Raw genomic sequence first — 12,577 nt, forward strand, 5'->3', positions numbered from 1 at the left:
AACTGTGCTCGCGCACCATCACAGCAGTCGGCTACGACGGTCCAGTCGCGGACACGTCAGGAGGCTTTTTAGGACTTTCCCAGGCAACAAAATGGGAAAAGACTGACGACATTCAACGTCCCGCCTCGCTGAAGCAAACGAAAGGTAAATACGAACGGTTTCCGTCGTGTTATTTTGTGCGTGTTTTCTGCCTGTGACTCCATCCCATCGCTAGCCTCAGCGGTTGCTAACCAGTTAGCCCCGAATGAGTCTCAATTCTGATCGATAACGGCGTCATGCCACATGACTCTGTCTTTTCACCAGTGACATAACGAGTGTTCTTTTGTGACTCGGTCATGTATCGCGGGTCGTAACAGTCGTTCGCCTCTCGGTGACTGGTCGGTGTTGTTTTACGGCTGTTTTTATTCAACGGTAGCAGCGATGCTAACCCTCTAGCGGCTAGCTGTGGCCATTCATTAATGTATCATGAGTTACACCTCTTATTAGAAACCGCCTTTACGCGAATGCGATCCGAGGTTACATTAAAAACATCCGCGCTTTTCTAACGACTCACACCTTGTGTGCTGTTCACTCCGTTTGCTCGAATGTAAATAAACAAAACACCGAGTGATGTGTTTGTTTATATATAGCTCTGACGTCAAAGACCATAGAAGCAAAACACTAAATTTTACTGTATAATGCTCACTGGGATCGCTGAAATATCTTAATCGTCATATGATGGCAATGGTTTCAAATATGTCCTGTTTCCCCCCTAAATGTGAGGTCGTCTGTAGAGTTGCAATGCATTTTCTGAAGACACTTCACTGAACTTGTCTCGGTGCTTCATCCAGTTTCATTTTCCTTTCACCTGTCTCAGCACATTTCTTGTTATCTAACGGTGACTTGGCATGTATATGGCCTCACTGAATTGACTGGTTCCATACGCGGATTGAAACGATAACTGTTTGCCGTGTGTGGTGTAAACACAGGCACTTTTTGTCTTGTCCTCCAGTTGGGCTCCTCACTTTAGATAGTCACACGTCATTGTGGTTTGGTGTAACATTATTCCTGAATGAGTGTAACACGAACCCACCGTGGTCTGGTTGGCTGCCTCTCTCAGCTGGGAAAGATTGCTTTGTGTCTCAGTGGAAAAACACAAAACAAACCTGGATGGATGTTCAGGAACACGTCCTGTACTTACACTGTTTGTGATAAAGTTCACATGCTGAGCCTCGTCCTGTTCACATCACGATTATGTGATTATCAGCTTCTTTATTCGACAGTGTTTATGATTTCTTATCTGAAGAAGACTCAACTACCCTCTAAACTATGTCCTGAAACACAACGGAACAACTTCAGAAACAGTCATGGGCTGGTTTGCCTTTGTACAGGTATATGTGGATACAAAAAGTAGGTCAACCCAAACCTGAATGATAACATCCTTGTTGCTTCACATGGGGTTGTATGAAACAGTCTCATGTGACTGAGGGTTTTAGGATTCTTTAAATATTCAAACACTTGCTGTGTTTAGATATATTTTATTATATTTTTTGACGGTGACCTGTTACACAGGAATTGATTTAATCATCAGATTCCTGAAGGTGGGCACACTCACCTAAGCACTTAAAACAAGACACATTGAATTTTACGGTTTAGGTTTTCGCTAAATCTGTTCACATATGAAGAGTAGTGTCTACTTTTAGGATAACCTTTCAAACATTATTTTCCTTCACCACAATGGTTGTTTTTTTTTTTTAGTCCGTATTACAGGACGAGGAGAAATATAGGTGAAATATTTGACTGGTATTTGTTCCACACGTCAAGACTTGCTTGATTCGTCCCTTGTAAGTTATTTTATTATCAAATATGTAATATAATTAGAAGTTCAACTGATAGAATGTTGTTGTATGGATTCAATGTAAGCAGTTCACAGGGGCCAAAAGGATAGAAAAATAAGCTTTTGAGTTAAATAAAACCTTGCTTCCATTTTGTTTTTGTGTTTATGGATAAATAAAATACAATGCAGGAAAAATAATTCATCAGCAATGAAATTGTTTTCTTTCACCTTTACAGGTTGTGTTTCAAGTGATTTCAACACTCCGCATGACAATAGTGTAAACCCCCTGTGTAGGTTATTATCATGACTATCGTTTCCTGTTGAAAGGTGAAGGGAGACACCTCTGTCATTACCATAATAGAGCATGGGACCTTTGGTTGGCTTCAAATGGGGCAAAGACGGTGACAATAGGTGATTACAATCTGAAAGGAAGCCATCACCATTTTTACCTTCTTTCCTCCAGTCGCTCAGTAGGCACTCCAAACGGGCTCAGCAGATGGATCAGATCATTCTTTCTTCCATGTTTCTCCAGAGCCTTCACAGAGGAAGCAGAGTGGGAGCAAGACCACACAGAAAGTCTCAGAGCGTTTGTGTGTTTACATCTGTGTTGACTATAGATGGAGCTAAAATTAGCCCTCAGTCAAAACAAGGTTCCTCATCGCCTCCAAGTTCAGGACTGGGGTGTAAACATTTCTCTGTACTCCTCGCCTCGACCTGCTCCGGATGTGAGAGGGTCAAGTGCAGTGAGCGACAGAAGTTCATTGTGTCGATCGAGTATTGGCTGAGTGCTGAAGCCAATGAGTGACACAGACCCCGTTTGTTTGTTTGGTCACGCACAATAACACGCACACGCTGCAATGATTGGGCCGTACATGTGACTGCCTGCTCAGCATGCAGCACACTTGTGTTGTTTTCCGCTCTCAGGCCGCTGCCTTATCAATGAGAAAACATTCCGTTGCAGGAATTGGCTCTCCCTTATCAGCCCTGGGTTTCCACTCCAAGACGCTGCCACCGCATTGGTTGCTGTTGTATCAGCTGACTGGCTGCGTGAATGTGCGTGAGCTGCTGAGAAGAGTCCAAATCAAGAATGACTGATTTTATGACAGTGTTGCAAAAGCTGTAGTCGCTACAGATAATACTGGTCACTGCCCGTCATGTGGGAGGGTCAGCTTGAGGTGGCGTGTTTGAAGCACTTATAAAGATGGTGGCTATTAGTTATTATCATTGTCTGAGGCAGAGGGATATTAGTGGAGAGTCTCATAGTGGGAAAAGCAAGAATGAAGAGACAAAGATCTTTAAGACATTCAGAGTCTCAGGGAACCAGTACTGAAGAAAACACTGACAGCAGTGAGCTAGATGAGTCCTGGTCACTCAAATCCTCCTGGTCTCTGGTGAGTTGATGTCAGTCGCACGTTTCCATGTGTTGATCGGGTTGACTGGATGCCTCACATTAACAAACTGCTATTAGAAGTCAAATATAAGTCGGTTTAAATATCATTTTGTTCCGAACTCCCTGCATTGTGTTCTTCTGCTTTAACTAGGGTTTGTTCTTCATGTAGCAAAATGGTGCTTGAACTTTGGAGGTACACCATGAAAGTCCTGCTGCCGTGACACAAACACACGTGCCCAGATGTACACATACACCACTTGTCTGTAACAGGACACGACTCCACCTCTCACTGTCCATCAAGCTCCAAATGGTCCATCTGGGACTGAATTTCAAGTGTACTTGAGCTTAACTTTCTTAGATGAACCCCATCAACAAGTGTTCATCAAGCGTCATTTTCCACTTTTGTTTTGTCAGCCGAGTATTGACGGGAGGATTGTGCAACAGGAACTGTGTGTCATTTGCCTTCACTGTTGACATACACGCGTCGCCAGATAAACAGGACGTCGGCTTCTTTTGTCATGCAGTCATTGGAGCGCTTTCCCTCTTTCAGGTGCACACCATGAACTACGTGGGCCAACTGGCAGGTCAGGTGCTGGTCACCGTCAAAGAGCTGTACAAGGGCATCAATCAGGCCACGTTGTCCGGCTGCATCGACGTGGTGGTGGTCCGCCAGAGGGATGGCTCCTATCAGTGCTCGCCCTTCCACGTTCGCTTCGGCAAGCTGGGCGTGCTGCGTTCCAAAGAGAAAGTGGTGAGCCCCTGTTTTAACCTTGAATTACAGCTTTTATTCTGCCATACTTTAACGCTCATCTGTAGCTCATGCTTTCGTACAGCCGGGACATTTAGAGCTCCCACTCGGATGCAATGCCCTTTCACTTTCACTTAAATTCCTTAGTTGATGAATCATAAGAAATTGTTGTCCCTTCCACAACCCCGTCCTGTCCACACTCTTAAAAATGACTCTTGTTTGCTTTGGCTTGAAGCAAAGTGCCTTTGCTTCAAGCCAAAGAGTTGGTGATGATTTGTGGGGGAGTGACACCCTCTCAGCACCTTCCCTGAATGCTGATGGGCTCCAAAAGAGGAATGAATGAGTGGTTTCCGTGGCAACTGCTCTACAACTTGAATGCGTGGGAGGAGGAGGAGGTGAACAACAACCCATAGCACAAGTGGTGTTGTGTAACCGCATCTGCGTGTAACCCAGAGATCCGTCGTCTGATCCTCCGTGGCTGCTCATAAATAAATATATATATATATATATATATATATATACGCTTTGGTAAATTGCTTAACGGAAAACATGCTGTGCGTTTAGAGTCCAAAGAGAAATGTACAGAGTGTGCATTGAACTTCCAGCCAATTGCTAATTGAAATTCGTCATCCTCCCATGGCTTTGGTGTCGAGCAGAGATGTTTATTGAGCACACTGATTTCACTTGGAGCCGCGTTGTTTGCCATGCCTGGGTGAGACTTGCCAAATTAAACAGAACACTAATGAAAGCGTGGCAAGGATGAAACTGAAACTCAAACAAGATTCTTGCGCTGTGTGAGTTGCATGTAATAACAGTCCCACTGGAATGTTTGTGAACTTTGCTTTCCATATGCATAATTAATCATAATTGATTTTCCTACAAATATATTAGTTCACTTTAAAACCATGTTTCTCTTGATGGTATCTCAAAGAACAGATTGTTTTCTTCCTCATTTTGCTGAAAAAAAAACAACCCTAACCCCAAATCTTCCTCAACTTAATAGCCTCTAATTACAGTATGTTAATGTTCTGCTTCATCTTCTTCTCAATTGAATTGAATCCACATTTGTAAATTATTTTGCATAAAAAAACATGATGATTTTCATAATTTCACTGAGGTTGTTGAATACAGTGACTGATTTTAATAAAACATTTTTTTTCTCTTGACACTTCCTGCACCATGCAGCAGCTTGTTCTGCTGTATATTTATGTTAGTATTGAGATGGATTGTCACGTGTTTATCCAGGTTTGATGAATGTAGCCATGCCTTGGGCTCATTTGCTGGTGACACTAATGAACCTTTCTGGCCTCAGGTTCTATCTTAAAATAGAGTTTCCAACGTGCATTAATCTGGCATTAAACTCCCATCACTGGTGACTTGAGTGGAGCGAGAACATGCTTCAGGCAGCAGAAGTCTCAGTGAAGGCCACTTTACTTAAGACTTTGTCTTTGGGTGAGACTTAGAATTGATTGACAAGCTGCAGATTTACAGGCTTCTTTCCTGCTGCTGCAGCCAGCCGTGTTTGCATTTTACTTTAGTGCTGTCAAGTTCTGAGGTGTCTGTGGGCCTCTGAGGCTTTTGGCCTGGAAACATGGCCCAGTTCCATTTGGAGGGACTGTTGGATACAGCCTCAGAGGATTCAAGCCTGGGGTTTTGTAAACCTCCAGGAAGAGTGACACTGACACCACTGAAGTTTGAGATTTGATGTGCCTCTCAGTGGTGATTAAAAGATGTTAAAATGAAAGGGCTTTTCGTTCTTTTGTCTCAGTTTCTGGCTGTTTTTGGTCCTCAGATTGATATTGAAGTGAATGGAGAACCGGTGGAGCTGCACATGAAACTCGGGGACAACGGAGAGGCGTTTTTTGTTCAAGAAGCTGAGCTACAGAATGTAAGTTGTCCTGAGAGCTCACTTGTGTGGATGATTTTCTTCTTATTGTAGTGCATGCATTACTGCGCATTCGCCCCTCTGGAACAACCATATCAGTGTAATTGTTTCTTGAACTGCCATATTTCATTATTCTAAATCAATTTTGGTGTCGTCATTGACTCCTACCTGCTTGTGTGTTCTCCCTGGTGGTGGCAAGTGGGTAGATAGTAGGATGATATTGTCTGAACACTTGGGACTTTCAGTTTTTCATATTCGATGACGACAGCGCAGTGAGTCACACAACATTTTTTCCTTTTTTTTTTCTCCCCACAAAGAAGTTTGAATAGAGTGAAGGCCAACGTGTGTGTGTGTTAACCATTCAGCGGTTGAGTTGACGATTTTGTTTTGTGTTTCCAACTGGCATGTTGCCGCTCACACTTGGTGGTAGTTGATGACTCTCGCTATTATATTAGCTGTATTCAAGGATACGCTTTCACTAGACAATGTTCTTGCCATGTGGGTCATTGTCAAGGCCTCCACGTGCACTGTTGCAGAGTAATTACCTTTTCTGCCCATCTTATGCCTTATTGTTGGAAAAGTGATGCCTCTTTTGTGCTTGTCGATCTGCAGTAATCGAAACGTTATTGGCACAAGATGAACAGCTTTTTTTCTGGAACAGACCGGATTTAACACTCCAGAGGTGTCCAAAATCTGGATTCAATTGAATTGAATCCACATTAGTAAATTATTTTGGATAAAAGACATGATGATTTTCATAATTTCACTGAGGTTGTTGAATACAGTGACTGATTTTAATAAAACATTTTTTTCTCTGACACTTCCTGCACCATGCAGCAGCTTGTCCCGGCCCATTTGGCCACCTCTCCAATCCCGACAGACAGTCATCTCTTCTGGATCTCAGAAGTCGACCGGAGGTCACCCAGCGTTTTAGAGGATGACGCTGCTGACCCAGAAGATCCGCCCGAACCCCCGGCGCCGACTCCTGGCGCCACAAAAAAGAAAAAGCGACGGAGAAAGAAGCACAAAGGAGACCCGCGGCGGGAGGAACTGACCCCACCCATGTCAGTCACCACCGGTGCTGCTAATGCTGCTGCTATGTCCAACTCTGGACAGAACGAAGAGATATTTGAGATGGACCTGAGCTCTGATGAAGAAACTGCAGCTCATGTCTCAAGGTAAGCACCTCTTGGAAATCCCATCGACATCTTTGAAGCATGAACTCATGTTTTGACTATGTTTCAGGTCGCCTTCCGTTTCTACAATCCGAGATATCGACCCCAAATTACCCTCATCCCGACACAACCTCGACGGTTACGCAATGTCTGATGGAGACTGGTCAGAAAATGCCAGGTGTGTGGACGACGACAGTCTCATAGTTGCACTGCTGAATCACCGAACATCAACTCTCTGTTGAGTTAGAAGAGAAAAGCGACTTCATGAAGTATTCACTATGGAGATGGACAAGGCTATGGTGACCTTGAAACTATCTCTCACAATCCTCTACAGTTCTTCTTAAGGCTAGAAAATGAAAACTAACTTCACTCTACAGTACATCTCTCTGAACAGTTCCCAAGGCAAGCAGAGAGAAGTGAACAAACAAATGTGAAAAACTGCTTGTGCTTCAACACTGCTGTTGGATAGAACTGAATCAATTGTTCTGATTTTGCTTCATGTCCTTCCCCAGTCACGGCCTGTCTCAGGCGTATTCCCCAAAGAGCGACTCTGAGCTGTTGGTGAGGCCGTCGGAGAGTCTGCTCAGAGCCGAGTCTCACATGCAGTGGACCTGGGGAGAGTTCCCAGAGACCACAAGGGTAAGAGCCCCCCCAGCACCCAGCCACCTTCAGCTTCTTTTAGAGCCTGAATTCCATCCACAGGTGACCAAAAAGGAGAAACCGGAGCTACTCAAAACTGTGACCATCACACCGTCCGAGAGCACCCACTTCCGGGTCATCCTCAGCACTGAAGCTATGGAGGAGGACAGCGAGGTGGAGAAAGTGTCCAGCTCCTCCTCCGTGTGCGCCATCGTGAAGCCCGAGCCCCGCACCCCGACTAGCCAGGCCGCAGCAATGGGTCCGTCGGTGAGCAGCACCACGTCTCTGAGCCCCGTCGGTGGCACAGAGCCTGCGGACGCCCTGCCTAACAGCGTGGTGACATCCACACCCTCCAGCGGCCAACCTACTGATTCCCCATCCAAGAAGAAAGGTATGTTTCTTTCATGGAGTGTCTTGGACTTGAGTCTCGGCAGTTTTGACTCGTTGTGTTGCTGCCAACAGGCGTCCCAAAACGAAGCCAGCATCAGGGTCCTGAAGACATCTACCTAGACGACCTGAATGTACTTGAGCCTGATGTTGCAGCCAGATATTTCCCCAAGAGGTCAGATTACAAACGAGTCTTTGACCTGCTTAATTAATTTTGCTGCACCTTCTATTCAAAGGCTGCTCATCAGGAGATTAAAAATAGTTTCATGACGTCCCCCTGTGGCTCTTTCTGGTTGCAGTGAGGCGGAGGCGGCCGCAAAGCACTGGATGGACTCAGAGATCCACTCCGGTTCCCAGTCTCCGCAGTCAGTCGGCAGCGCTGCAGCCGACAGCGGGACCGAGTGTCTCTCTGACTCGGCGAGTGACCTCCCTGACGTCACGCTCTCCCTCTGCGGTGGCCTCACCGAGAATGCTGAAATATCCAAAGGTAGATCTGAGGAGTCCTCAAAGAATCCAGGCTTCTCACTGCCATTGTTCAATGACAACCCCTTTCTTCTGTCCTTCAAGAAAAATTCATGGAGCACATCATCACTTATAGTGAATTTGCTGAGAACCCAGCAATCATTGATAACCCCAACCTGGTCGTGAGGATAGGAAATAGGTAAGTAGGTTGCTGAACGCTGAGTCAAGTGAGTGTCTCACTCCTGGCTCTCTCCGCTAACAGATACTACAACTGGACACTGGCTGCGCCACTGATCTTGAGTCTTCAAGCTTTTCAGAAGAACTTACCAAAGGTACTAAAGGCTTCTATGAATGTGTGTTATGGTGACGCTTGTCGCGCTGACCTCCCCTCTGCTTGTACAAGGCCACGGAGGAGGCTTGGGTGAAAGAGAAAATGCCAAAGAAATCTGCACGGTGGTGGTTCTGGCGGAAAAGAGCCGACAGCACAATCAAACAGGTGAGAAAGCGCACACGTTGGTTGTGTCCGTTAGTGTGTTTGCTAAATGTGATCCTGTCCTCTTCCTTGTAGTCTGAGACGAAGCTTGAAACTAAAGAGGAAACTCATTTGGAGGAGGAAGGACAGTCCATTCCTCAGGAGAAGCTGGCCTTGCTGTAAGTTGTTGACTGCGTCATGTTATGATTCTAATCAGAGTAGTAATGACTTGTGTATCTGTCTTGTTGTAGCCCGAAAACAGGAGACTCGTCCAGCGACGAAGAGTCCAAGGAGTTGAGCGCTGCCTCTTGTCAAGACCGTCTGCAGGCGGGCGATGGTCAGCAGCATTCCAGTGCACACACCTACAGGAAGTCTCTTCGCCTCTCCTCTGATCAGATTGTAAGCTTTGGCTTTTTACTGTTTGAGCTCTTCAATGTTGACTTCAAACTGATGCGCTTGAAACCTGACGATAGTCTGATGCCTATTCATCAGATGACAGCTCCCTCTAGTGGTGACATTTGAATTGCTGGGTGACTCCAACCTCACTCAACCTGCTGTCTTTGATTGTCCAGGCAAGTCTTAAACTAAAAGAGGGGCCCAACGACGTGACCTTCAGCATCACCACACAGTACCAGGGCACGTGCCGCTGTGAAGGAACCATCTACCTGTGGAACTGGGACGACAAGGTCATCATCTCCGACATCGACGGCACCATCACCAAGTACGTCACTGAGGACTGAAAGCAAATATTACTACACATGAAACGCCTGTGTCTCCTGTTTTATGAGCAGCAACTAAAATATGCGTTGAAGAGAATACGCTTCCTATAATAAAGGCCAGCTGATCTAACTTATAGCATCATTTTTCATCACCCATGTTGGCATTGAAATGAACTACATTTAACGTTCTATCATGCTTCTAAATGTTAGTTACATTTAATCAAAGCCAATTTGTCTTTGGGACTCAGTGGGCCAACGAGCTTAACCACAGTGACGCTGGCCGGCGTCACTCCAGCGGCCGCCTGTGATCATAATAAAGTGAGTCTCTCATGCGCTCGCAGTTCTGATTCGGCCACCCAGCAGATGAACTTCCTTTTGCCTACAAATTGTCCATTTACTTTGAGATGAAGCCACTTATGGGACGAGCTGTGTAATTGCAGACTTGCACCACAGCACTCGGTTATCAAGTTACATTTTATATGTTGGACAAATTAGTATGGATAAGTGGTGTTCTTCGGAGTCTGTCTCTCTGTCAGTTTTGTGACTGACGTCACTCCTTAAATTCTTTTACTTGAAGGTCTCGAAATATTCTCCTTCCCGTAAGGTTGTTTGCGTCATTCCAGATTTGGTGATGCATACACACACACACACACACACACACACGTATATATATATATATATTTAAATCCTCATTAACGCAGGGCTGTTATCCGTCTGACCTTTAAATCTGAACTCTAACTTGTGGCTTTTGTTCGAGGAGCAGACAGGGCCTAATGAGCCCATTTACATTTGACTATTAAAGTACTTGACACTGTGGTTGAGCTCTCCTTTTGGCCCGTAGTCCTCATTAGTGGTGGAAGGTCCACCATGTTCTCCCTTCATGATGACTCTCCAGTGTGTTGGGGGTGATATATTTGACCTTCTTTGAACGTCCTGCTCCATCAGTCTGCTTAACACTTCTTTTTTTCTTTCAAAGACACGGCTCTTGTCTTTTCATGTTTTTCATGTCTCGTCTCTTCATGATCGTTCCAGGTCTGATGTGTTCGGACAGATCCTCCCACAGTTGGGGAAGGACTGGACCCACCAAGGCATCGCCAAGCTCTACCACTCTGTTGCCGAGTAAGTACTTCGTTGGACATACTTTTTGCTTTTCTGCCTCCAAGGATTCATGTTTAATCCAGTGGAATTGATGCTCACACGTTTGTTGAAGCTGACTTCCACACCTCGCTATTTAAAGCCAAGACGTCATTAAGTTTGACAACATTCCACGAGCTGTCTAAAAAGGGAGCTGAGCTTTTTTTTTTAATGTGTTTCTGCTGATGTTTTCTTATTCACGTTATCCTCGCTGGTGGTCATGTTACTCAGAGCATTTCTGTCCTTCAGCTCTGCTCCCCCCCTTCCTCCTCCGTTTGGAACTGTTCACGAAGCATGTGTTGTTTGTCCTCAGAAACGGCTACAAGTTCCTGTACTGCTCGGCTCGAGCCATCGGCATGGCGGACATGACCAGGGGTTACCTGCAGTGGGTCAACGACGGGGGGACCATCCTCCCCCGGGGTCCTCTCATGCTGTCTCCCAGCAGCCTCTTCTCTGCCTTTCACAGGTACAGAACTTGTATGTTGTCAATGTGCAGGAGCTCAGTCCAGGAGCAGGCGAATGATGTCAGAAGACAAGTGCAAATGATCCTGACTAGGTCAAAGGTCCTCCCTTCATCTACTAAACAGCACGTTGTGGTGTATTAATAATCCATCTGTCGAAATTACGACTGCTTCTTGTTGTGAAGGGTTAGTCTGAAAAGTGCTGAGTCGGGATGACCTTCCGCCGCCGCTAGCCAGGATCATCCGGATCATGCTAAATCGCTCATGTACTTCTACTGCAATCTTCAAAACGTTTTTATACTTGTTTTACTTGCAGGATATCACATTAAAATGACCAACTTTATCATTGAGCTTTCAAAACGATTCCCACTTTATGCTTTATACTCTGTTTGAGAAGGGTATTTTTTAAGGCTGGTCTACATTATATTTCAATCCTGAAATTCAGCTGTTGTAGGAACATGTCGCCTGAGTTGCTGGGGGTCTGCAGCTGCGCTAGTGTCATGACTCACTGGCTGCAGCTCAAAGCAAACTCTCTTATTAGTCATCCAACATTTACTTTACATTGTTTGCATGTGCTTCCATATTTTATCTCTCGTGATTCTTGTTGATAAAGATGAGGAGGAATTAATGGCCTTCCTGACCCCACAAGGACATACATGCAATCCTCTAATCAACGTGTTTGTTTCAGGGAGGTCATTGAGAAGAAGCCCGAGATCTTCAAGATTGAATGCCTTACAGACATCAAGAACCTGTTCCAGCATAACAAGCAGCCATTCTACGCGGCCTTTGGGAATCGAGCTAATGTGAGTTAATGGACGCTTGAAGATGTCAGACAGACAGACATTAAAGCGCTCGCTATTACGCGGCGGGTTTTTATCTTCCATCCCGGAGCTGTCATGTAACATCAACACGACTCTCGGCCTATACGCCAGCAGACACAAACGTATGAAACTGAGCTGAACCTGAGCTGAGGTCAGTGGCGGAGCGTCCCGTGTGGCTTTCTCTGAGGATGAGCGCTCCAGCTGGGCTCAGCGGCCGTCCTCAGCTGCACAAACACCAACAGACCAAGGTCGGAAACGGCCATTAATGTTTGTGTATCGTTGCCGTCGCCAAAGAACACGGCAACAAAAAACAGCGCTCATGCACGCGCTCATGCACGCACGCACGCACACACAGTGTTTGACTTAGTTACAACCTTGGACTTTTACCATCTTTGTGCACGTGATGGAACACAAACTAGTAATTAGGTCCTGGCATTGGTTTCATGGACAAGATGCAGTAGCGGACGG

At 45.5% G+C, this 12,577-nt stretch overlaps 1 protein-coding gene across 2 annotated transcripts in view; it reads left to right on the top strand.

Moving 5' to 3' along the window:
• lpin2 (lipin 2) overlaps window positions 1-12,577 on the top strand; it is a 16,141-nt gene continuing 3,564 nt past the window's right edge. The window contains exons 1-18 of one of the 2 annotated variants that reach the window (XM_053882371.1): window positions 1-144; window positions 3,757-3,957; window positions 5,747-5,842; window positions 6,677-7,017; window positions 7,085-7,192; window positions 7,527-7,653; window positions 7,717-8,044; window positions 8,116-8,215; window positions 8,340-8,527; window positions 8,608-8,701; window positions 8,765-8,834; window positions 8,906-8,998; window positions 9,071-9,153; window positions 9,226-9,373; window positions 9,547-9,695; window positions 10,726-10,812; window positions 11,141-11,293; window positions 11,977-12,091. In XM_053882371.1, the coding sequence (XP_053738346.1) occupies window positions 3,766-3,957; window positions 5,747-5,842; window positions 6,677-7,017; window positions 7,085-7,192; window positions 7,527-7,653; window positions 7,717-8,044; window positions 8,116-8,215; window positions 8,340-8,527; window positions 8,608-8,701; window positions 8,765-8,834; window positions 8,906-8,998; window positions 9,071-9,153; window positions 9,226-9,373; window positions 9,547-9,695; window positions 10,726-10,812; window positions 11,141-11,293; window positions 11,977-12,091 (2,472 nt within the window). In that variant the 5' untranslated portion in view covers window positions 1-144; window positions 3,757-3,765. Of the gene's footprint in view, window positions 145-1,771; window positions 1,824-3,756; window positions 3,958-5,746; window positions 5,843-6,676; window positions 7,018-7,084; window positions 7,193-7,526; window positions 7,654-7,716; window positions 8,045-8,115; window positions 8,216-8,339; window positions 8,528-8,607; window positions 8,702-8,764; window positions 8,835-8,905; window positions 8,999-9,070; window positions 9,154-9,225; window positions 9,374-9,546; window positions 9,696-10,725; window positions 10,813-11,140; window positions 11,294-11,976; window positions 12,092-12,577 lie in introns of those variants that run through there. The other variant, XM_053882372.1, reaches the window with a different exon arrangement.

This window comes from Synchiropus splendidus, chromosome 13, assembly GCF_027744825.2.
Source record: "Synchiropus splendidus isolate RoL2022-P1 chromosome 13, RoL_Sspl_1.0, whole genome shotgun sequence".
NCBI classification, from domain to species: domain Eukaryota; kingdom Metazoa; phylum Chordata; class Actinopteri; order Syngnathiformes; family Callionymidae; genus Synchiropus; species Synchiropus splendidus.